Here is a 25080-nt window from a genome sequence, read left to right on the forward strand (position 1 = left end):
ACCCATGTGGCCTCCAGTATCACAATCATAACGGCAGGAACTGGCCTCGTTCCCTCGCTTTGTTTGTCTTGGGAGGGGCAATTGCTGAGCAAAGAGGGAAGGGAAATCCTGGCCTTAATCAGCCGTTACTCAGGCCCCTGGGCCTCTGGGGCCCTCTCAGACCTGGCTCCTTCCTAGCCCTGTGTATTGGGAAGGGAGCTGGTGTGGCGGGCGTATAGAGAACCCAGGGCTTGACTGCAGTGCATTCACGCTGGAAAAAATAAACCCCAGTCCAGGGGCACAAACAGAGTTCACTGACCACTTGCCGTGTGCCAGACCCTGGGCTAGCCCTCCACTTGTCAGAGCTCCCTGACACTGCCCAGCCAGCCTCAGAGGTCCATCAGGCCATCCAGCTTCCAGAAGAGGAACCAGGGTCACAAGGGAGGATGTTGGCTGAGATGGGAATCCCACCCAGATCTCTCTGACCCCCATGCTATGCTCTGAGGCTCAGCCGACCTCTCCTCCCACTGGGCAGCGGGAGGTGGTGAGGGGCAGGGTTTGCATGGGAACTCTCCCCTTCACCTCTTCTTTCTCCCCTAGAGGCCACACCACGGTCCAAGACCCCCGGCTGGGTGGCAGAGCTATCCGCATGGCTGAGTTCCTGCCCCTGCTGCCTTGTACACCTCTGCTGACCCAGGATGTCTGTGCCCAGGACTCATGGGTGCCCCCAGCCGAGGAGCCGACCCAGGAGGCACAGGGTGGCAGAGTCCTGGGCCCAGCCCCTAAGCGCTGGAAGCTCCTGGAGGTGCCCACCATTCAGATAACACCAGCCAGCAATGAGGAGTCACCCCCTTGCACTCCACCCTCGCAGTGCCTGCAGCTGCCAAGGACCCCAGACCCGGAGAGTTCGCCCCAGGACAGGTCAGACCTAGGTGGTGGGATGGGAAAGGGGTTCTCTCTCTCAGGACTCAAGCTTAAAGGTGGGTTCCCTGTGGCTGACACTGTCCTGGTGGGGGGTTGAAGGTCAGTTAGAATGTGGCTTTAGCCCCAGAGGGGCCTGATGGGAAGTTGTGAAATATATGCAGATAAAAACTGGAATATGTGTTGGGATAATCAGCTATGCTCAGCTGAGCACTGCTTACTAAGACCAGAGGCAAATACTCACCAACTGGTGTTTTTCAAACTTTGGGTCATGACCCATTTAAGGGCCATGAAACTAATGTACACTGCAGTGAACACTTTTTTTTTTTCCCCAAATAGAATCAGGAGAGAACTGAACCTAACACAGTGTAAAAAATAATAATAATAAAATAAAAAGAATAAGAAAATAACACAGTGTAGCAGGCAGTGAACAAGTGTGGTTTCCTACCAACTTTGTGACATTACATACGTAGCAGACCCTTCATACCCATGGGAGTATTCTAAGACCCCTGTGGATAAACGCTGCAGATGCTCAAATCTCTTACATAAGATGGTGCAGTATTTGCATATTACCTACTCACACTCTCCTGTTTAGAATACCTCTAGGCTACTTACAGGTTTCCATGCTGCGCTGTCGCTTCAGTCGTGTCCAACTCTTTGCAACCGTGTGGCCTGTAGCCCGCCAGGCTCCTCTGCCCACAGAATTTTCCAGGCAAGAATTCTGGAGTAGGCTGCCATTTCCTACTCCAGGGCAGTCTTCCCAACAAAGGGATTGAACCCGGGTCTCTTGCGTCTCCTGCTTTGTTGGCAGATTCTTTACTGTCTGAGCCACCAGGAAAGTTCCAAATACAATGTAAACAGTTGCCAGGCAGCAAACTCACGTTTGGTTTCTGAAAAAAATTTTTTTTAATTGAAGCACAGTTGATTTATAATGTTGTGTTAGTTTCAAGTATACAACAAAGTGATTCAATTATACATACATATATGTATCTATTCTTTTTCAGATTATTTTCTACTACAGGTTATTTATCATAAGATGTTGAATATAGTTTCTTGTGCTGTACAGTACATCCTTGCCGTTTATCTTTTTTCTTTTTGGCTAAGCCACAGGGCTTTCGAGATCTCAGTTCCTCAGCCAAGGACTGAACCCAGTTCCAGCAGTAAGCAGGAGTCAGAAAGTGCTGAGTCCTAACTGGACCACCAGGGAAATCTTAGACTCCTAATTTATCACTTTGTTATTCTGGAAAATTTTTATACAAAAATTATTATGCTATATACCTGAAATTAATATAATATTATCTATCCAGTTTTAAAAAACTGAAGTATAGTTAATTTACAATGTTGTCTTAGTTTCAAGTGTATTCCTCCCAGAATTTTAAAAAAAATTCTGTTTTGATCTTTGATTGGTTGAATCCATGGACATGGAACCTGCAGATATGAGGGCCTATTCTATTTCTAATTGTGTACTTGGAGACCAATATAAAAGGCATTTCCTGTTGCAGCTCATGGGCAAAAAAAAAGTTTAAACAAAACTTCTACAAAGAAACACTACCTCTGGCACAAGGAGACAGGAACAAGGAGGTTGAAGGCTGTAGGGGGAAAGAACTACATTGGCCTTTAACAGAAATGTCCATTGTGGTTTTTTCCAACAATGAACATTTGGATAAGAGTTAAAGTTTATGAAGTAGGGCTCTGTGTGTTAATGTGGAGAAATCTCAGAAATAAAGATGATGGAGAAAAACAGCTTGCAAAATGATAGTAGGAGCCTAATTGTGTACCTTTTAAAAAGATTTTGAACAAGAGGATATATTGTTTGTGGATGGATCTTGATGCAGAAAAAGGATAGAAAAATGTACGAAAATGGTAAAATGTCCACATCTATTGTATATGCTTGGTGGGGACCAAGGTAACTCTTGTATTTTTCCTGTTTGAAATAAACATTCCCTAATTAAAATTTTTTAAGTATTTCAAAAGAAGAAACAGGCCAAGAGAAATACAAAGAGAACAGTGAGACAGAGGGAGATGGTGGGAGGAGGGCCTCACTGGGATCTGACCCAGAGATCTGACCTTGAGAGGCAGTTGTCCAAGAACTGAGCTTTCCTACAGAGGGAAAGGGAGTGCAAAGGCCTGGGGGCAGGAACCGGAACTGGGGAGTCAGAGCAACAGCAGGGAGGCTGAGTAAGCTAGAGGCAGTGAACAAGACGGAGCCAGAGAAGTTAAGAGTGGAGTCTTTGGCAACTTTGCTTTTAGCTGGACTGAGGTGCAGCCAGAAGGCTCTGTGCTGGAGGGCTTCGACCTGACAGGCTCCTTTGGGCTGTGTGTGGGGAGCAGGCTGTAGGGCTTGGGAGGGAGCAGGGAGACCAGGGAGGAGGCTGTGTGATGGTCCGGGAGGGAGAGGATGGAGGCTGGGCCAGGGTGGGGGCAGTGAGGGAGAAGAGTTTAAACTGGATAGATTTTGTAGGAGGAGCCTACAGGGTTTGCTGAGAGACTAGAGGGAAAGAGAGGGGTCAAGAAAGGCTGAAATTTGGGGCATTCCACCCACCAAAATGGGCATCCCAGGCGGGGCTATTGGTAAAGTCTCTACCTGCCAATGCAGGAGATGCAAGAGTCGTGGGTTCGATCCCTGGGTCGGGAAGAGCCCCTGGAGAAGGGAACGGCTATCCATTCCAGTGTTCTTGCCTGGAGAATCCCATGGACAGAGGAGCCTGTCCGCTACAGTCCACAGGGTTGCAAAGAATTGGACAGGACTGAGTGACTGAGCACACACCCACCAAAATGAGAAGTCAGTGGATGTTTTAGGAGGGAAAGGGTGCAAGTGTGAAGAGCCGTGGGAATGGAGTTTTTTTCAAGAGGCAGGAACAGCCTGTCCTGGAGAGGGGTGGGAAGCAAGTCTGAGCTGGGGGGCCTGTGGCCAGGAGCTGTGAGGTTCTGCACCCGTATCTGTGTTCTCAGGGGAGGAGTCCAGGACACTGAGAGACCCGGGCAGCTGCTGCAGAGATAAAGGTGGGTTAGGGCATCAGAAGGCAATGGCACCCCACTCCAGTACTCTTGCCTGGAAAATCCCATGGGCGGAGGAGCCTGGTAGGCTGCAGTCCATGGGGTCGCTAAGAGTAGAACACGACTGAGCGACTTCACTTTCATGCATCGGAGAAGGAAATGGCAACCCACTCCAGTATTCTTGCCTGGAGAATCCCAGGGACGCCAGTATTCTTGGCTGGAGAATCCCAGGGACGGCCTATGGGGTCGCACAGAGTCGGACACAACTGAAGCAACTTAGCAGCAGCAGCAGCAGCAGCAGCAGCAGGGCATCAGTGGAGGATTGCGTCCACCAACAGTGACCTTGGCGACTCACTTCCCATCTTTGAGGCCGGGGCTTCCCCTTCTATAAAAGGGGAGCACTCCCGCCTCCCCCGCTCCCAACCCTGTCCTGTGGGAAAACCCTGATCACAGAGTTAGTGGGGTTCCCAGGACTGGGGTGACTTGCTCGACGTCATGGCTGACTGGGGCTGGCACTGAAAGGGGTCCCCAGAGACGCCGCTCAGAGATGCGGAGAGGGAGGCGGCCTAGGGCCCCACCTCCTTCCCGCCAGCTGCGGTTCCCCGCGTCCCCACTGCCCCAACACCTCGTTTCCCCGAATCTCCCTCCCATCCCCAGCCCGCCTCTTCTCAGTTTCCGCCCCGGGTGGGGAGTAGGGGGGTACGTAGAGCGCCCGGCCCGAGGCCTCACTGGAGCGGAGGATCCCTCTCTGGGTACCAGGCGAGCGCGTCCGGCCTGTGCCCAGGCTACCACGGCGGAGTTGTGTTTCTGATCGACTGTCTCTGTGTTTTTCCGTTTCGGTCTTTCCCCCTCCCCGGTCCAATTCTCTGTCTCCCTCCTTCGATCCTCCGTCTCTGTTTCTCTTCGCCCCTCTTCTTGCTCTCTCCGGGCCCTGAGGGCCCCGCCGGCCCCTCTCGACCTCTGTCTCGCTCCTCCTGCTCCTGCGCCCCGTCGCTCCATCTCTAATTCTCCCTCCAGCATCGGATTCCTCCCTGGGGTCTCGCTCGGTCCCCGCCGTCCCTCCCTCGCGTCTGACCAGCAACCCCCCCACCCCCCGGGTCTCCCTCTAGTTCTCACCTCCCGCTTTCCCGCCTCCCCTCCGGTCCCTTCCTCCCTCCGGGGATCTGAGTCTCTGCCTCGAGGCCCAGCGGCCCCTCCCCGCCAGGGCCGATCCCTCCCGGCCACTCGTCCCCGCCAGGGCCGATCCCTCCCTTCTAGCCCCCTCCCGCGGGCGGGGGGCGGTGCCGTGACGCGCGGGGCGGAGGCAGGAAAGCGGAGCTGACGCCGCGGCGGCGTCCCGCGGCCCCGGCCTTTTGTGCGGGCAGAGGGCGGCGGGGTTGGGGCGCGGGTGGGGGGCACGGCAGCCAAAGAAGGAGAGGCGGCTGACCGGCGGGGACGCCCAACGCCGCCCAGCCCCGCACAGCCCGGCCCGGCCCTGCCCTGCGGCTGGGCGCGCCCGCCGCGCCGCATCCATGTTCGAGTGAGGACCGCGGCGGGGGCGGGGGCGCGGGGAGGTACTGGGGGGTCGCTGGGGCGGGGGCTCCACGGGCTCGGCCCGGCGTGGCGCGATCGCAGCCAAAGTCCAGGAACTTGTGCACCGGGGTTGGCCGGAGGGGAGGGGAGGGAGGCCTCTGGGGCCCAGGGGTGCACTCGGGGGTGGGGCGCTGACGGCGGGGTAGCCCCCCGGGTCTGCTCGGCACTGCCTGGACGAGATGCGCCAGCCTGGCGGAGCTTTGGCTGGGGGTCCCGGGCTCACCGCGCTAGGAGCGCGGCCTGCCGGGAGCGCCCCGGTCCTCCTTTGCAGCTGCTTGGGAGGTGAGAAGTGGGCGCGAGGCTGACCCGGGTCTTCAGGCCTGCGGTCAAGGCTGGGCGGAGACGAGCCCCCGCCGACCGGGCTCCCAGGCCCGTGAGTCCGGGGCAGGCCCGGGAGCAGCCTCTCCAGGTCTGAGCCCCCTCTGTTCTGGTCTGTCTCAAGTCTCCAGATTGCTCGGATGGGGTCTTCTACGTGGCCGGCCGACCGCGTGCCTCAGATCCTCTGGGGTCCTGAGCACGGAATTGACCTAGTCCCTGTCCGGGCCCAGAGTATTCTAGATTATGCATTGTAGGTGTCTTGGACGTGTGTATGCCTATCTGTGTTCCTGGTGTGCAGGCAGCTGTTATCCTCTGGCTCTGTGTGTGTGTGTGTGTGTGTGTGGCTTCATGTGGTATTGTAAGCTCCCTGTGTGTGTCTGACTGGGATCGTAGTGTGTGTCTGGGGCTTTGTGTGTGTGGCTGTGACTTTACGTGGTTGTGTGTGTGTACTGTACTTCATTCCATCAGATAGCCGCGTGTCTAGTTGTGACTTTGGAGTATGTGTACGTGTGTCTCAGCCTCCTAATGTGCAGCAACAGCTGTGGCCCTCCTTGGCCGTGTGCCTGTGTGTGTGAATTTATTATCTTGGATTCCATCTGTGGCCCCAGGTGTCACTGTAAGTTGCCTGTGTGTTCAGCTGTGACTTTGTAGTGTGTGTGCCTGTGTCAGGGGCTCTTCGCTGCTGTGAACTTTCACCTCTGTGTGTGCTTGTAATTTACCTCTGTACCTATTAGCATAGTGTGCAAATGTAAGTCACCGGTGTGTCCATGTGTGACGCTATTGTCTGGCCCAGGCCTTGGTGAGTATGAGTGAAAGCCTCTGGGGTTGTACCTTAAATCTACGTCTGATTCCACCTTTGTGTGAAAGTTCCTGTGTGTGTCCCTTTATGACACTGTTGTACACCCTTGGCTTCCATGTGAGCAGCTGGGACCCTCTGGGGCTTTGTGTGTGTGAAGGGTGTGTGAAGAATCCGAGAGAGAGACCCCTTGTGGCTCTTAGTGAGCCTGGGACCCTCCCTCTGTGACAATCTGGAGCAAAAATAATAGCTGACATTATTATGAAATTCTCCTGTGTATAAGACATGTCCCACCCATGATTTCAAATTCAATCCCTGGCCACTGTGTTGTCGAAGTGTGTCCACAGCCTTCCGGGGCTGTGTTGTTCCTGAGTCCTTCACGGCTGTTTGTGTGTAGGACTCTCAGTCCCTCGGCAACAGCATTTGCCACGTCCATCTCGTGCCACGTAAGAACAGGTCTTCACTCTGTCTTCCGCTCCTGATGGGGAGTGCCATGAGAACTGAGCTGAGCCTGGACTTAATTTACCTGGGTGGTGCACGTGTTAGCTGGGGGCCTCTGGGACTGTTCTTTCACTGTGTGGCCCTCTCTGTCACTGTGGAAATGTTACTTTCAAGTCTCCTCCAGAACTTCCCTGGAGCTGTATGTGTGAATGTACCTGGGACTTTTCTGTTTCTGTCACCCTCTGCAGCTTCATGTCTTTGTCATGCATGCAGGTGTGTGTGTGACTTCTGGGGCATCGTGTGTGACTGTAATATACCTGTGATATTACTGCTGGGTGTGTAGGGGTGAGGGGTAGGGGAGACGTCTTACAACTGTGGGGAACTGCGGTTTGCCTGGGACCCTGGCTATGTGTGACCCATGTGGGGGTTCCCTTTTGTGCACACCCATGCACAAAATGCCTCTGTCCAGAGGGAGCTGTTGGCTCGTTTAGGCCCAGGAGGCCGGAGGTGAGATGTCTGCAGTGACAGAACCCCATTCTCTTCCAAGTCCCTCCAGCCTTGTCACCATGGCGAGGCCCCTCCCCTCCACTGCTGCAGCCTGCCTGGTGGGGCAGCCGCAGGGTGTCAGCACTTCCTCTTTGTCCAGCCGAGAGCAAGATCTGGGGGCTGGGGGCGCGGGCTGTGCCCTGGCTGCATGTGCTGGACCTGTCTGCAGGAACCCTCCCCAGACCTGCGGCTGCAGGAGTCTAGGAGGGGTGGAGGTCTTGAGCTCAGTCACTTCAGTCTTGTCTGACTCCTTGTGACCCCGTGGACTCTAGCCCACCAGGCTCCTCTGTCTGTGGGATTCTCCAGGCAAGAATACTGGAGTGGACAGCCATTTTCTTTTCCAGGGGGGTCGTTTCAGGCTGGAGAGGCAGGAATATGAGGCAAGAGGGGAATGTGATCACCCCTCCTTCAAACCCTTCCCCCAGCCCATAAGGGCTCTCAGGATGAAGCCCAGACTCCTGCCCAGGGCCCACAGGGCCTATGGGTGGGCCTGGGGCCTCCCATCCTCCTTCCCCAGCACCCCCTGGCCACCTCACTCCTCCTCAGCCTTGCCAAGCTCAGTCCTGTTCTGGAACTCACTGTTCCTGCCCCTAAAACAGCCTTCCCCGGCCTTTTGCCAGATCCTTGTCCTTGGGGCTCAGCTCAAGTGTGCCCTGAACACCGCCCTGCCCCCACCAACTTAGTCCTCCTTTATCTCTGGGGTCCTCCAACTTGAACTTGCATTAGAGTCTCCTGGGCCCCACCCCCACTTCCTGATTCAGGAGGTCTGCAGTGGGTCCCGGACTCTGCCTTTCTAACCACTTCTGGGCACTTCCTGTGAGCAGCGCTGCTTGGTAGCACTGACCAGTGTCTGAGGTCATCATCCTCATTTACCTGTTCTTATTGATCATCCCTGTTCCCTAGTCAGAATGCCAGGTCCCTGTGGGCATCTGTCTTGCCCCCTTCTGTGCCTGGTGCAGGGCAGGGGCTCGGTGCGCACTCAGAGAGTGAATGGCTGGAGTTGGGGTCAGTTGGGCTAGGCTGAGGTGTTTGTGTGGTACCTGTTGGAGTCCACATGGCACTCTGGCAGCAAATGGGCTGCGCTGACAGCAGGGCTATGTGCTCCATTTTAGTCTGACAGTTCTTAATAAAGGTGCCTTCCAGGTGGAGGGCTTTATGTATATATGTCCTCCTCCAGACAACCCTGTGAGGTGGATGTTGCTAGTAGTCCCATTATACTCGAGAAGAAACCGAGGCCCAGAAAGGTTCAGACGCTTGCCCAAGGTCACACAATGCAGTGGCCCAACTCAGATCTGCAGTGGGCTCAGGCTGCCAAGGGTCGGGCAAGGCATACACTTGGTGTAATCCAAGTTTGGGGGTGGGGTAGGATGGGGTAGATGGACTGAATCACTCATTCAGTCCGCAAGGGCAGAAGCTTGCAGAGCACCTGCTGTGTGCCAGGCCTCCTTCTAGGCAGGGGGGGTGCACCTGGAGACGAAACCCTCTCCCCCTGTGAAGTGCACCTGCTGGTGTGGGAGGATTTGAAACAAGAAAATACAGAAGTGCAGGAGAAGATGAGAATGGTGGAGAGGGAAGGGGCTTGGGAGGAGGAATGTGCTGTACATGGAGAGGCGAGGAGAGGCATCCTAGAGAAGCGAGCCCTGAGCAGGGGATGGGGTGAGGACCTTGCCTTCCCCTGGAGTGGAGTGCAGCGGCGGGGAGAGCTTAGACAGGAGGGCCCTGACCGGACTGGGGAGGAGGCTGCTGAGATGTCCAGGATGGAGAGTCTGGAGGCTGGGCCAGGTCCTGGTGCAGGAGGAAGTAGGCAACATAGAAACAATGGAAACAGATCTTAGAGCTGGAGCAGGGGAACCTGCTAACAGATTAAAAGTGAAGAGTAAGTAGGAAAGAAGAAGCAGCTTAGGTTTTTAGCTCAGGTAACTGAGTGGAAAGTATTTGTTCAATAAATATTTATTATATGAATGAATGAATAAGTTAGTTTGAAAAACAACAGGCGTGACTGAGAGCTCACTTTGTGCCAGGCTCTGTTAGAAGCCCTTTACACGTATGGACTTGTTTAACCCTCCAAACAAGAAGATGACCTGTGTTTCTTACCCCTGGGTTCTAGATGAACTCACCAAGGACAGGGAGCTGGGGGGTCTGCTCTGGATCATTCTGCGAGGAGGTGGAACAGGGTGGGTGGGTGAGAATCAGTGGGCTGAAGGGGGGCCCCCCATACAGGCCCATCGCCATCCCCCAGCCTACCTCCCCTCATAAGAACCCTCTTCCTCTCCCCCAGCACAACCCCCCACTCTGGCCGGAGCACGCCAAGCAGCTCTCCAGCCCTCCGTAAGCGCCTGCAGCTCTTGCCCCCAAGCCGACCCCCGCCTGAGCCGGAACCGGGCACCATGGTGGAGAAGGGGTCGGATAGCTCCTCAGAGAAGGGTGGGGTGCCCGGGACACCCAGCACCCAGAGCCTGGGCAGCCGGAACTTCATCCGCAACAGCAAGGTTGGTGCCAGCTCAGGTGGGGTGGGGGCGGGGTGGGAGGACGGGGATGCGGGGGCTCCTTCTGACTCCTTTGCTTTCTCTTGCAGAAGATGCAGAGCTGGTACAGTGTAAGTATCTGGGCGGGGGCCTTGCCGGAGGGATGAGGGAGGGGGACAGGTACTGGGCCCAGGGGCCGCTGGCTGCCACTGTCAGAGAGTGGGCGCTGGGGTCAGGAGACGTGGCGGGGTGGTCTCATCCCGGGCTGCTACTTACATGCTCTGTGACCTTGAGTGAGTTGCTTGACCTCTCTGGGCTGCTCTGTCCTTCAGAAACAGTACTCACCTTACTAGACTGACGGGAACACTCCCTGAGAGTCAGTGATGCTGTTGGGTACCTGAAACAGCGCCTGGCTTCTGTAGCAATCAGTAAATGGCTCTCATCATGGTTACTCTTGTGTTAAGGGCAGTGGGAGCCAGAAGTGAGCTAGACAGTGAAGCCTCAGAGAGGCTGTCCTGGGCTGAGACTGATGCTAGGAGCTCTGGGGGCAGAATTTGAGGGGTGTGAAAATCCGTCCCAGTTCTTAGCTCCCAAACGTCCCCCAGATGCTGAGCCCCACGTACAAACAACGGAATGAGGACTTCCGGAAACTGTTCAGCAAACTCCCTGAAGCAGAACGCCTCATTGTGGGTGAGTCGTCGCCCCCCGCCCCAGCCAGGCCCTGAGCCCCCAGCTCCGCCCTCCTGACCCTCCCCGCATGCGCCAGGCCGGCCTGTGACTCGGGTGTCTGCCCGTCTCTCCTCTCGGCCGCCTCAGATTACTCCTGTGCCTTGCAGCGCGAGATCCTCCTCCAGGGCCGCCTCTATCTCTCCGAGAACTGGGTCTGCTTCTACAGCAACATCTTCCGCTGGGAGACAACCGTGAGCCGACCCAGCCGGGGCGAGGCGGGGCCCAGGGTGGGCAGTGGCCTGGCCCCTTCTGACCCACCTTTCATTCTCAGATCTCCATCCAGTTGAAGGAAGTGACGTGTCTGAAGAAGGAAAAGACGGCCAAGCTTATCCCCAATGCCATCCAGATCTGCACGGAGAACGAGAAGGTGAGTGAGGGGAGCAGCCAACAGGGGTCCTGGGTCCCCACTCTTCACTGACTCCTCTCTCCTCCCTGCCACCCAGAGTCCTCTTCACTCTGCACCCAACTCCGCGCAGGGAATACCCGTTCTCGTTACTCTCAAGCCCCAGCCTGGGCTCCCGTCGTCTCTAGCCTGGAGCCCTGCACCTGCCCCTGACTCAAGCCCTGCAGTCTCCCCTCACACAGCTGCCCAGGGATAGTCTTAATAGACAAATTCTATCAGCTCAGAGGCCTTTTCTGCCAGGAAGCCTTCCCTGATGCTCCGTCTATCATGACTGTTGCCTCATGGTCCAAGATGGCTGCCTCACACCAGTGGCCCAGACAGGAGAAAGAAATAGGCAGGGAAAGCTTCACAGCAGACTATCTTTGTGTTTTCTTGGCTAAAAGGGGATCTGTTAGCCACTTCTAAGTGGGCATCGGAGTCTGGGTATGTGCCCTGGGCTTCCCCCGAGCAGCCCAGCCACTCTAAGCTGACCCTGTCTCCTGCCCTGGACTGTGAGTCCCGGGGCAGGGCTAGGGTCATCTCCTCATCATTGGGACTCCAAAGTTGACCATTGCTGGGCTGGCCACAGAACCGACATTCTGTGGGGTGAGCAAGGGAATGACTGAATAGCTACCTCGGGCTGGGGAGCCGGGAACACAGTGCGTGCACAGGTGGAGCTTCCCCCTCCCTCTGGCCTGGTGTCTCCCCCACCGCTCATACCCTTCTCCCTCCTGCAGCATTTCTTCACCTCCTTTGGGGCCCGAGATCGCTGCTTCCTCCTCATCTTCCGCCTCTGGCAGAACGCGCTGCTTGAAAAGGTGGGCCTGGGGGAGTCCTGGACAAGGGGGCTAGAGGCCAGGCGGGGGAGGGGGGACCATGGAGCCAGGGATGCTAGGACTCGGAGGACCCCTCCAGCTCTTCCTCATGGGCAGCAGGTCCAGCGTACCTGTAGCTTCTCCATAGGCCACCCCCGCCCCCGCCACTGCCCAGAGGGCCTCCACGGGCTCCAGTGCCATAGCCCGCCCACAAGAAATGCATACCCATGGCCCGTTAGTAACCACCAGTGAATCAAAAATGCTCTGAAGGGACTTCCCTGGCCGTCCAGTGGTTAAGACTCTGAGCTTCTAATGCAGGGAACGTGAGTTCAATCCCTGCTCAGGGAACTAAGATCCCATATGCTGCATGGCCAAAAAGAAAAAAAAGCTCTGAAAATGGGGAGATTTGGGGTATGTTTGGCAACAAAACCTGACTTGAGCTAACATGGAGATTTACAATGCCTGTCGGCACCGTCTAACAGAACTTGGTGCTATGCTGTCTGATACGGCAGCCACTGGCAACACGTGCCTGTTGAACTCTTGGCTAGTGTGACTGAGGAACTGTATTTTTAATTTAATTTCAGTTTGAATTAATTTAAACTTCTAAAACATCCTGTGTGCTTCTTATATAACACAGGTCTGTATTTGTCTCAATTAATGGGCCACAAAATATTTATGTGTATGACTGGGGTCAATCTTAAATATAACTGTGATTCAACATAAAATTATAGTATCCAGTATAGAATATACCAGTGATTCTCAAACCAGAGTTTCAGGAACCCTTTACACTCTTTAATTATAGACTCCAAGGAGGTTTTGTTTAAGTGCAATATATCTGTCAGTATATACTGGATTAGAAATTGAAACTGGGAGCTTTTTAAACATAAGATACACAAATACACTTGGATTAGCCACCAGAACAATGATAATATCACAGTCTCTGGGAAAACCCAACTGTATAGTCATCAAAGAATAAAAGTGGAAAAGGCAAGTAATATCTAATATCTTATGCTACTAACACTTATCATACTTAATGGAAATAATTTTTCCCTCATGGATTCCCTAAAAGGGTCTAGGGGACACCCAGAAATTGGACCACACTTTGAGAACCTCTGGTAGACTCTGCACTTACTGGATACTAATATAATACAGATATTTTGGGTATTACAGTATAGGCACTGTAAAATGTTTCTTATATCTCCAAGTTTCTTAATTTTGAATCAAGTTTTACCCCCAAAGATTTTGAGTAAGGGATTTTAGACCTTTACTTATCACATTCTGGTAGTCTATTATGGGCCAACTCTGAGTGGGCTGTCCTGGAATGCCCATTATGGTTGAATGAGTTTATGTAGCATGAATTTGGCAGCAAGCAGCTAAAAACCCCACCAGACAATGGTTTAAGCAAACAGATGCTGAAGTATTTCAGGTAGTAATAATGATAGCTAACACTTAACAGAGCTACTGGGTGCCAGGAACTGTTATGAGCTTTCCATGAATTAACTTAATCATCACAGCCACCTTTCGAGGCAATATGGTTATCTTTATTCCACCAAGGAGGCACAGAGGGAAAGCCTTGCCCATGGTCACATATGCTTTTCTGTGGCTGAGTGGGGTTCTGACCGACTGTAGTCAGGTTCTAGAGTCCACTTAATCACACTGATGCCGATGTAACAAGAGGCATGGAGGTAGGCAATCCCGGGAAGGGGGAGGGGTTGGGGGCTCCCTGCGTCATTCAGGACCCAAACTCTTATCCATTATTTCACACCGTCATCCTTCTGCTGTTGATGTTTTGTCCACATGCTTATTGCCTCACGGTTGCAATATGGCTGCTACAGCTCCAAATGCCGTGCCCTCACTTAACTATCCCAAATGTGAAGGAAGAAAGGGATGGATGGAAAGTGGGCATTCCTTAATCAGGAAGGGAAAGCCCCTTTCAGCAGACTTTTCCGTACATTTCTTTGGCTAAAACTTGGTCACATGATCACCTGTGGTTGCAGAGTTATATGGGTTATATGGCAAATGAAAAAATGAATTGGTATAAGCCAGTTTTAATTCGCTGGGGCTGGGGAAGATTTTCACCTCAGACATATGAGGGTCCTGCTGGCAGGAAGGGAGGGTGGATAGATGTTGGGGTCTGCTACTGCTGGCATGCAGCACCTCAGAAGGCCCAAACAGGCTTACTCACATCCTGTCCTCCAAGGGGGCTGCAGCTGTGGCCATCCTCAGGGGCAAGAGTCCTGGAGCAGGAGCCTGAGGGAGGGACAGGGCAGCATCAAAGTCTTCAGGGGGGCTGAGGGCAGCCAGACTGCTGGAGATGGAGTTCAGCCCTATCACTGAGTGCAAGTCACTGAACCCCATCCATCAGATGGGGACCATTCCTTCCTTGTAGCGCCTGAGCTGGCCCCAGAATAAGTGCTCCATCACATCAGCTCTTGGGAGGCAGTGCAGTCCAATGGTTAGCTCCAGGGCTGAACCAGCACTCTGAGATCACCTCAGTACCTCCACTTTCTAATTGAATGATGTTACGCCACCTCTGTGGGGCTTCCCAGGTGGCGCCAGTGCTAAAGAACCCACCCGCCAGTGCAGGAGATGAAAGAGATGTGGGTTCAATCTGTGGGTCAGGAAGATCCCCTGGAGTCGGAAATGGCAGCCCACTCCAGTTTTCTTGCCTGGAGAATCCCATGGACAGAGGAGCCTGGCGGGCTACAATCTGTGTGGTAGCAAAGAGTCACATGACTGAGCACACACACACGCACCTTTGTGCCTCATTGTCATTATCTTAAAATGATGATAATATTAGCACCTACCTACTTGACAGAATTGTTTTGAAGACTTATTGAGTTGGCACACATGAAGAGTTAGAAGAATGCCTGGCACATGGTAACTACTCAGTGAATGTCAGTTGCTGCTGCTGCTACTATTATTAACATTACTATCTCATCAGTCTCATCTAGCCACTCTAGCCGTGGGTACCTCCTGAGGACGCCTGGGAGAAGTATTGATAGTTGGGGGCATGACTGCATGGCGGGTGGGAGCATCGGCTCTGGAGTCTGGCTGGGTTTAAACTTCAGAGCTGACCTCAAGCACAACTTCTCCACTCTGGGCCTCATATTCTCCTCTGTAAAACTGGGAAGTTTAACCTGTAGCTGTGGAAGTATTGTGAGGACCTAAGGGAAAATTCCCCAGTATACTGGCTCCTACTCAGTGGGTTGAGAGAGGTCTGCGATGGGAAGTCATGCTCCCCCTTGTGGACACCGGGGGAACTGCTGCGGCTGAGGCTGGTGTGGGTGAGAGGGAAGGGCTTTGACTGTAAGGCAGAGCAGAGGCCAACCCAATATCTTGCCCATCCAGACTCTAAGTCCCCGCGAGCTCTGGCACCTGGTGCATCAGTGCTACGGCTCAGAGCTGGGCCTCACCAGCGAGGACGAGGACTATGTCTGCCCCTTGCAGCTGAATGGCCTAGGGTGAGTCGATGGTTGGTGGCTGGTTCCGGGGGGTTGGGAGGAGACACAAGGGACTGTGTCCATAGCTCCTGGAATCCTGGGTGAACCAAGGTGGGTGTACAAAAGTTTGGGAGACCAGGAGGGTGTGTGGGATCTCAAAGATCACAGTGGTCTCACTCCCTCTCTTTCTCTGCAGGAGCCCCAAGGATGTAGGCGATGTAATAGCCCTGAGCGACATCACCCCCTCGGGGGCAGCTGACCACAGCCAGGAGCCAAGCCCCGCAGGTTCACGCCGTGGCCGCATCACCCCCAACCTGTCCCGGGCCAGCAGTGATGCAGACCATGGGGTGAGCAGGCGGGTAGAGGAGAGAGGAGGGTGCTGGGTGGGGCTGGGGAGAGGAACGGACTCCCAGATTGAGGGCACCAGCAGGGAATGGACAGAGAAGAGGTGGCTGGAGGGGTGAGTGAGCGGATGGATGGAGGAATGGGATGGAGCTGGGAAGATGGGCGTGGAAAACAAGTACAGGTAGGGAAAGAGAGAGACAGAGGTGGGACAGGTAGATAGATGGAAAGGGGGAGAGAGAGAAGAGCCGAGAGAGAAATGGATGGATGGATGGATGAGCTGGGTGCAGTCAGATGAGGCATGGACAGGACAGGCATAAGAAAGCTTATGGCCCAGGCATCCAAGACACGCCTGACTGAGAAGCTGGGAGGGGTCCTCCTCCGGGTGGCCCCAGCGCCTCTCGCCGCTCAGCTATGAGCTCTCGGTACACACAGCCCCCCCAGCATTGGTTTTCCTACAGTCTTGAAGCCTTCTGGTGGGTGTGGGCACCCAAGGGACAAGCTTGGATTAAGCTTTTCTCTGCAGGCAGAGGAGGACAAGGAGGAGCAGACAGACAGCCAGCCAGACGCCGCCTCCAGCCAGACAGTGACCCCGGTGGCTGAACCCCCGAGCGCAGAGCCCACCCCACCTGACGGGCCCACCTCCCTGGGCCCCTTGGATCTGCTGCCCAGTGAGGAGCTGTTGACAGACACAAGTAACTCCTCCTCGTCCACAGGGGAGGAAGGTGAGGCAGGTGGCCTGACTCGTTTGCTTTGGCTACACGAGACAGACTTTACTCAGACGGGCTGACCAAGGGAGTTGCTGGCTCACAGGACTGAAAAATCCACAGCACAGGCAAATAAGGCATTCACGTGTTCTTGTTGGAAATCTGTCTGTATTTCGCTCTGCTTTGAAGGCAGCTTAGCAAGGTGGATAGGAGCATAGACAGAGCCCCATAGATGGCTGGGGCTCAAATCCTGGCCATGCCACTTCCCAGCTGTGTGACGTGGGCAAATTATTCAACCTCTGAGCCTCATTTTCCTTATCTGAAAAATGGGTTGGCAGTAATAATGCCTACTTCATAGGGTTGTCGTGAAGAGACAACCGTTATACATAAGCCATTATGTATTAAATGGCTTAATACATGTAGAATGCCTGGGCCAGACCGTAAGTGTTGGCTTATTTCCATTGGTGGCAGCAGCATTTCCATTTTCTGCATGCCCACTTCATTCTCAGGTAGCTTCTACTCTTGTGGGGGCAGAGAGAGCTCCAGCCCTGTGCCGGATAAGCCTAGTGGAAAGAAAGCCTGCTTTTCCCAGTGATTGCCCCAAGCTCTACGGTTGGCTCTGATTGGAGAGCTGGCCTACCCCTGAGCCCACCACTGTGGCTCGTGGCCTGGCCTGGGTCACACACATATACGCACACATACACACACCCTGAACCAATCACTGTGGCTGGCCTGGGACACACATGCATGCGCGCACACACACCCCTACCCCTGAGTCCCATAGCTGTGGCTGATGGCTTGGCCTGGATCACACACACTTGTGCATGCCCACACGCACACACCCTGAACCAATCACCGTGGCCGAAGGCTCAAGGTTATGAGCTTGAGGCTGGGCCTATGACAGGGCCACCCCCATTGTCGCTGGGACTCCAAGTGTGTGGGCCTAGGGTGTGTTCCACCTTCATCCCACAGTGATGGCTCTGATTATCTGGCTCGGGGCACACGCCCACCCTAAAGCCATCCCGTGGTGGAGGGAGCGGAGTCGCTCCATGTCAGTGTCCACTCTGGTCCAGGAGGACAGGGCTGCCCGACCGCCCCACAAGGCCTGGGAGTGGGGAGGAGCGCCCCCCACAAGGGACCCGGAGGAACGGAGGCAGCCCCCCGCACTATCCTTCTCTGTCGCCCAGCCGACCTGGCGGCCCTGCTGCCTGACCTCTCCGGCCGTCTCCTCATCAACTCCGTCTTCCACGTGGGCGCCGAGCGGCTCCAGCAGATGCTCTTCTCAGACTCGCCCTTCCTGCAGGACTTCCTGCAGCAGTGCAAGTTCACAGGTCAGGGGCTGAGGTGGCTGGGGTACAAGGGGAGGGTGCGGGGAGGAGCAGGCCAGGAGAGAACCGCCAAGCAAATTGGGTGCGGTGGGTCAGGGAGTGAAAAGCAGCGATTGTGAGACCAGAGGGGCTCCACCTCCTACCAGCTGAGTGGCCTCGGGCCAGGGGCAGACCTCCTCTGTGCCTCAGTTTCTTCCATGTGGGGCGGGTGTGATGCTCTATCTGCCTTGTCAGGTGCTCGTGAGAGCTAAATGAGTCAGTACTGGGGAAGCGCCTAGAACAGGAGCAGATAGGAAGCCATTTAATAAATATGAATTAAAGACCGCTCTGTCAGGCCAGTGCAGAGCCCAGGACAGATGAACTCGAGTCCAGTGGGAATAGCAGTGAAGAGATACTGACACAGACAAGCATGTGTATCAGAGGGCTGGCTGTGATCTAGGGTATCAGGAAAGGATGCTGGAAGGATATGAATTGAAACTAAGGCCTAAGGGAGGAACTTTCCTAGGGAAATGGGACGGGGTGGGAGAGAGGAAGTCCAGGGAGGCCAGCAGGGTGCCTGCAAAGCTCCTGGAGCTGGAGGCAGGCACTGGGAGAAGGCCCTTGGGGTTGGGCCCCCGAGGCCAGGTATGGAGGGGGAAAGCCAGAGCACCAGGGGAGGCGGAAGCGCTGACCAGGAGACCAGCAGGGAGCTCGGGAGGCTACGAAAGAGGTTCAAGTAGGGGAGAGGCCTGTGTCTTTTCTTGATTGATGAAGAAGAACCATGCAGCATCCTCTGCAGAATGGGTAAGACTGCCTTAGGTTGGGAGCTCTCGAATCCCCCCAAACCATACTTACATTCTGGAGAGAGTGGCACATCAGACTGAGAAGCTCAGACTATCCAGCAGTACTGGGGAGTCATAAAGTGTTGTTGGGAGGGACAGGGTCAGCCTTGGCTGTTAGAAGCTCCCCCTGGACCAGAGCTGGAGACAGACGCCAGAACCTCAAGGGGAGGCTGGAGAGGTGCCCTGGAACGGCAAGGATGGGATGAACGAGGACAGTGCTCAGGCAGTCAGTGAATAGATAGTGTCCAGGATGAGGCCCAAGGCTCTGCAGGGAGCCTGAAGGACGGTGGGGCCCAGTGAAGAGGGCCATGTTTCAGGGGTTGGGGAGGCCAGTGGCTGTGCGGGGTCCTGAGGACTTCCGGGGGAGGTTTTCAAGAGGCTGAAGGGCCCTAGGTCTCAGGCTCAGGGGAGAAACCAGGACTGGTGGCATGGAGAGTAGGGCTGCAGAGTGGACGCAGCTGCCCAGGAGGGCTGAGAAGTATGGGCAGGAGAGAGGCCCTGGCTCCAGGGGTCATCAGCGTCTAGAAGGAAGATGGGGCAGACACTGGGGTGGGAGCAGGGAGGAGGCGCGGGTTTAGGAGCCAGTCTCCAGAGAACTGGAACCTTCCCCAGAAGGCTGGGTCTCCTACTGCCCGAGGGCAGAGGACTGGAGAATGGTGTCTTCACTCTGCCCCTCCACCCGCCAGACGTGACCTTGAGCCCCTGGAGCGGGGATAGCAAGTGCCACCAGCGCCGAGTGCTGACCTACACCATTCCCATCAACAACCCTCTGGGGCCCAAGAGCGCCTCTGTGGTGGAGACGCAGGTGAGCCGGGCAGGGTGGCCGGCAGGTGGGGGGCCGAGGGTCGGGGTAGGGAGGCTGGTGCTGACTCCTGGCTCCCGCCTTGACCCTGCAGACGCTGTTCCGGCGCGGCCCCCAGGCGGGAGGGTGTGTGGTGGACTCCGAGGTGCTGACGCAGGGCATCCCTTACCAAGACTACTTCTACACTGCCCACCGCTACTGTATCCTGGGCCTTGCCCGGAACAAGGCCCGCCTCCGGTGAGCCGCGCCCTGGCCCCGCCACCTGACACCCGGGTGGTCCCAGGGCTCCCTGCCACATTCTCCCTGTCTCGAGTCAGCCGCAGAATGCTGGTTGCCACCCTGGCAGATAAGCAGATAAGTCAGGAACACCCCGAGGTGGTTGACCTGAGCCACCAGAAGGGCGGAGTCGCCACTGACCAGGAGGGGAAGGCGGGGAGGGCTTGGGAGAAGACCGGGAGCTCAGCTTGGGACATGCTGAGGTGTCTCTCAGACCCCCACGTCGGGGTGGACACAGCCGCAGGGTGGAAGGGGTTCAAGGGTGAGGTGCGGGCTAGGATGGCAGTCTGGGTGGGCAGTGCTGGGGTCGCACTGAAGGTGGGAGACCTGCCACGGTCGCGGGTGTGGACAGAGAAGGGGCTGCAGGCTGAGTGGGGTGTTGTGTGGGGATCACAGGGAACCCTTGCCGGGGTTGGGGGGGAGTGTGTTTTGTGTGTGGGTGACACGGGGCCCTCGCTGAATTAGAAGAGGGCACGCACCCCCTGGGGAATGGGACAGTAGGCTGCAGGCAGCCCCTGACCGCCTCCCTCCGCCCTGTTCCCCAGGGTGTCCTCGGAGATCCGCTACCGGAAGCAGCCCTGGAGCCTCGTGAAGTCCCTCATTGAGAAGAACTCGTGGAGCGGCATCGAAGATTACTTCCACCACCTGGGTAGGGGGCAGGGGCCCGGACGGGCTGCAGCTGGGGTCACGGCTGGGCCGGGGTGGCCATGCAGAGCCCTCTCCTGTGTCCGCAGAGCGAGAGCTCGCCAAGGCCGAGAAGCTGTCCCTGGAGGAAAGCGGGAAGGATGCGCGGGGCTTGCTGTCCGGCCTGCGCCGGCGGAAGCGGCCTCTGAGCTGGAGGGCTCACGGTGATGGGACCCCGCACCCAGACCCTGACCCCTGTGCCCGGACTGGCATGCACACCTCGGGTGGGTTCTGTCGGGCCTGGCGGAGGGCCGGGGAGGAGCTGGGGGCCTGGCTGGGGTGAGTAGCGATGAGCCCATCTGACTCGGAGTTGCTCCCCCACAGGCTCCCTCAGCTCCCGCTTCTCAGAACCGTCTGTGGACCAGGGCCCCGGGGCGGGCACCCCCAGCGCCCTGGTTCTCATCAGCATTGTGTGAGTAAGGGGGCCGGGCTTGGGGGGATCAGACAGGCCTGGATCTGCACGCTGGCTGTGCATCCCTGGGCCAGTGCTTGCCCTGTCGGGGCCTCTGCTTATGTGGGAGCGTGGGCTCACTCCACAGCAAGGGTTAAGGAGGCTATGTTTGGGATGCGCCCAGCAGGGCTCCTCAGCTTGTATCGCTCAGTTTGTCATGGAGAGATAGTCCCCGCAGGGAGGTGGAAACCCTGGAGCTCTGGGGTAGTGGTCAGAGCGGGTGTGGCCTCACCCGGGGAGCTGGAGGAGCAGGCTCCCAGGAGAGGTGGAGTTAGGTGAGCCAGGAGAGATTTACGCATGGAGGTTTCAGGTTTTCTGTGCTCAGCCCTGAGCTGTGTCACACGAGGGACACAGTAGTGACCAGCAGTCCTGGGGCGAGACAGGTCTGGCACCAGATCAGAGGGATGAGGTTGTGATGGAAGGAATGGGTGAGGCCGACAAGGAAGCCTTGGGAGGCCGGGGAAGGCTTCCTCCAGGCCAGCCAGTGGGTCATTGGGGAAGGCATCCTGGGAAAGCAGAGGACTCTGAGCTGAGATCACCCCCCACCCACAGTGGGTTTAGGCTGGACGACCCACCTTCACAGAAGCCTGGGCTGGGGGACCCACCTGCACACAGGCCTTGCCTGGGGGTATCCTGGCCTGGTAGGGGGGTCCCACATGTACGGGCCTGAGCTGGGAACAGGGCGCTCTGAGGAGATGGAAATGAGATCCATGCTCCTGCCAGACCATGGGCAGTGAGAGATCAGCCTCACGCTCAGCCTCTGAGCCTTGGTTGGCCGGTAACAGTGGTCCATGAGGGGCTGTGTGGCATGCTCAGCTTGGGGCTGCTGGGGTTGGGGATCAAGGTGTGGCCAGGACAGGCTGGGCAGCTCTCATCTCTTTGTCTCCCCCTCTCTCTGCCTTCTCAGGATCTGTGTGAGGTAGGGTTCTGCGTCCTGCCCTCCCTTCCCCTGTGTCTCGCCCCCTCACTGCAACCCCTTCTCCTTACTCCATGCCCCCAGCTCCCCCAGCGAGGTGACCGGAGCAGCAGTTACAGTCTCAGGCATCAGGCCAGCTGGGTTTGAACCCTGGCTTTGGCTTGTGTGACCCCAGGCATGTCTGAGTCTTGGTTTCCCCCTCTGGAAAGAGGGCTAGTCATGGTGCCCCTTTAAGGTATGGTCAAGCGGGTGCCCCCCCACTTGTGGGAGCATTGGTATCCTGACCCCTGACCTCTGACCTCGTCTCCCCAGCCTCATCGTCCTCATTGCCCTCAACGTCCTCCTCTTTTACCGCCTCTGGTCCCTGGAGAGGACAGCTCACACTTTTGAGTCCTGGCACAGTCTGGCCCTGGCCAAGGGGTGAGTGGGTAGCCCCAGGGGGTTGGGAGCTTGGGCAGGTGTGGGGGAGGCCAAGACCCCACTCGGGCCCTGTCTTCCCCACAGTAAGTTCCCCCAGACAGCCACGGAGTGGGCGGAGATCCTGGCCCTGCAGAAGCAGTTCCACAGCGTCGAGGTGCACAAGTGGAGGCAGATCCTGCGGGCTTCCGTGGAGCTCCTGGACGAGGTGCGGTGTGGGCTGCGGGGCCTGCAGTCATGTCCCGAGATGCGGCATAATGCATCCGGGCCTCGCTTTCCTCCTGTGTTAAATGAGGAAGCCATTCATAGTCCTCACCTCCCAGGGTTGCTCGAGAAATCAGTGAGATGGAAGATAGAATTTATTGCTTCTCATCCTGGGGAAGAAGCCCAGGATGTCTTGACTTCAGGCATGGCTGGATCCACTAATAAGAATCAGTCTCTCTTACCTTCTGTTGACTCTGCCCACCCCCGGGGCTGGCTTTGTTTCAGGGGCATCCCGGGTTGACCAAGATGGTACCTGCAGCTCCAAGGTAGCAGCCAAAGGAAGGAGCTCATTCTCACTGGCTACTGGGTCACGTGCCCATACCCCAACCAGTCACAAAAGCCAGGGGTAGATGAGGTTTGGTCCCTAAACCCCCTCCTGCCTGCAAGGTGACTAAGGGGCCATGTGAGGGTGGGAAAGAGGTTCTCCAAGAGTTAGGGATCTCATTTCCAGGAGGGGTTGCCCCAGACACCCACTGTAGTTTGCTGGCAGTGTCTATTCAGACAGCCAGGTTCAAATTCTGACCTGTGACCTTGTGCCAATGACTTCACTGCTGGGGCCTTGGCTTCCTCCTCTGTGAATGGGATGATAATCCGTGTTACTTCAAAGGCTGCCAGGAGGATTGAAGGAGTTAGCGTCCAGGACTTCCCTGGTGGTCCAATGGTGAAGACTCCAAGCTTCCACTGCAGGGGCTGTGGGTTCGATCCCTGGTCAGAGAACTAAGGCCCCACATGCTGTGGAGTGTAGCCAGAAAATAGTATTAACTAGAAAGGAGTTATCCTGTGAGTAGCGCCCAGCTCACGTAAACACCTCGCCTGTGTTTGCTGTTATTAGTGGGATCCTGCCAAGCAGGTGCTCAGTAAATGTGGTGGTGGGTCAGCATAGGTGCCAGGTGCTGGGTCATCTGGCCTTGACTGGGTGCCCAAGGGCATCATAGCCCACGTTGCTGGGTGATGCTAAAAGTCCTTTCTGGTAATGCTGAGGTTCACCTTTAGGGGCCTCATTGCACCCTGAAATCATGCTAGGAGGAAGGAGAAGGGCTGTGTAGGACAGAGACGAGGGATCATTGAGGCTGGTGTGCCATCGCTCAGAGATATGAGGTCAGGGCCTTCCCATCCTGAGTTCAGTTCTGATTATATTCCTCTGCCAAGGGCGTGGAATTGACTACACAAATTAACAGACATTGATTGAGCCAGCTGGTTCTAAGAGCTAAAATGACCAACTGATTTGTTTCTCATGGCCAGCCTTCGAGGGGGATGCTCTTGTTACCTCTCCACCCCTCCCACCCCCTGCCATGTAACAGACAGGAACATTGAGGCAGAGACATTCCCAAGGTCGCATGGCAGGGAGTAAGACTAGCTAAGATGCACCCAGCACTGTGTGTGCCAGGTCCTAGGCGTACACCCGGGAGATCCCTGAAGTAATCCTATGATGTAGGAATGTTAACTGACCAGTGTCTCAGCTGAGGGACCCAGGCCGGTTAAGGGGCTTGCCCAAGGTTATCCCATAAAATGGCCTGAACCCAGGCCATCTGGGCCCCTTCCATGTACTGCCCTTGTTGCTGTCTGTTGTTCAGTCGCTCAGTCATGCCCAGCTCTTGGTGACCCCATGGACTGCAGCAGGCCAGGCTTCCCTGTCCTTCATTATCTCCCGGAGTTTGCTGAAACTCATGTCCACTGAGTCGGTGATACCACCCAACCATCTCGTTCTCTGCCTGTGAGAAGTCAGACTGGATGTGGAAAGGCTCCTCTCTCAGCACAGGCTGACCTTGGCCAGTTCCTCAGCTGCAGGTGGTGGGGGTGTATCACCCCTGCCAGCACTCAGCCCCCACCCTGCCCACCTCTCCCCGCAGATGAAGTTCTCACTGGAGAAGCTACATCAAGGCATCACCGTCTCAGACCCTCCCTTCGACTCCCAGCCACAGCCTGACGACAGCTTCTCCTGAGGACACATGGCCATCCTTCTAAACGGACAGATAGACACAGAGGCTCGGTGGCCACTGCTGGCACAGTGTGAGCACCAGGAGCCTCCCGCCCACCCCTCCCAGTGGCCTGGCCAGGGGCCATACAGACACGGGGACCACTGAACCGAGATGCACTTTAGACCAGCGTGTGTGAGTCCAGCTGCCGTCGCCTGCCCTGCCAGGGAGCTGGCCCGGCCTTTGCCAGGCCCCCCACTAACTTATTGTGCCCGTCTGGGGTTGTGGGGGCGCCTCCTGCGGTGCACGATTCCCTCAGCTCTGGGTTTAATGTATTATATTTATTTGGGGCGTGATAGAGCCCCAATAAAAGGTTGGAAATGGCTGTGATTGTCCTTGCAGGGCCCTGGGAGTGGCGAGAGCCTCCTGTAACACTCTGATCCCGCTGCGGTAGGAGGGGCGTATGATCCATTTTCTGGGGCCACAGACACCAACGTGACCTGGGATTCCTAAGCAGCTTTGCACCATCAGGATCCAGTGTGGGGGCTCCAAGGACAAACTGGTGGCCTGGCCCTATCCTACCTCTGATACTTAGCAGGCATGTCACCCGGAGCAGTTCAACCCCTCTGAGCTTCCGTTTCTTCTGTGCAGTGAGCATAAGAATAGCACCAGTCAGGGACTTACCTGGTGGTCCAGTGGCTAAGGCTCCATGCTTCCACTGCAGAGGGTGCAGGTTTGAGCCCAGGTCAGGG

At 56.0% G+C, this 25080-nt stretch overlaps 1 protein-coding gene across 6 annotated transcripts; it reads left to right on the forward strand.

The window, feature by feature from the left end:
- Positions 1–806: 806 nt before the first annotated feature.
- Positions 807–24698, forward strand: GRAMD1A (GRAM domain containing 1A). 6 transcript variants are annotated; one of them, XM_068992847.1, is made up of 20 exons: positions 5409–5416; positions 9849–10059; positions 10146–10166; positions 10641–10725; positions 10852–10955; positions 11036–11131; positions 11884–11964; positions 15313–15425; positions 15601–15751; positions 16273–16471; positions 17641–17784; positions 19289–19407; positions 19499–19641; positions 20226–20329; positions 20415–20588; positions 20689–20776; positions 21723–21734; positions 22044–22151; positions 22236–22356; positions 24263–24698. In XM_068992847.1, exons 1-20 carry the CDS (start codon positions 5409–5411, stop codon positions 24353–24355), a joined length of 2175 nt encoding a protein of 724 aa, XP_068848948.1. In that variant the 3' UTR covers positions 24356–24698. The 6 variants fall into 6 exon arrangements, with proteins under 6 accessions (XP_068848950.1, XP_068848948.1, XP_068848947.1 ...); XM_068992849.1 differs by lacking the exons at positions 5409–5416; positions 21723–21734 and adding an exon at positions 807–900; XM_068992846.1 differs by lacking the exon at positions 21723–21734.
- Positions 24699–25080: the final 382 nt, after the last annotated feature.

Source organism: Capricornis sumatraensis, chromosome 20, assembly GCF_032405125.1.
Source record: "Capricornis sumatraensis isolate serow.1 chromosome 20, serow.2, whole genome shotgun sequence".
In the NCBI taxonomy this organism is placed as follows: domain Eukaryota; kingdom Metazoa; phylum Chordata; class Mammalia; order Artiodactyla; family Bovidae; genus Capricornis; species Capricornis sumatraensis.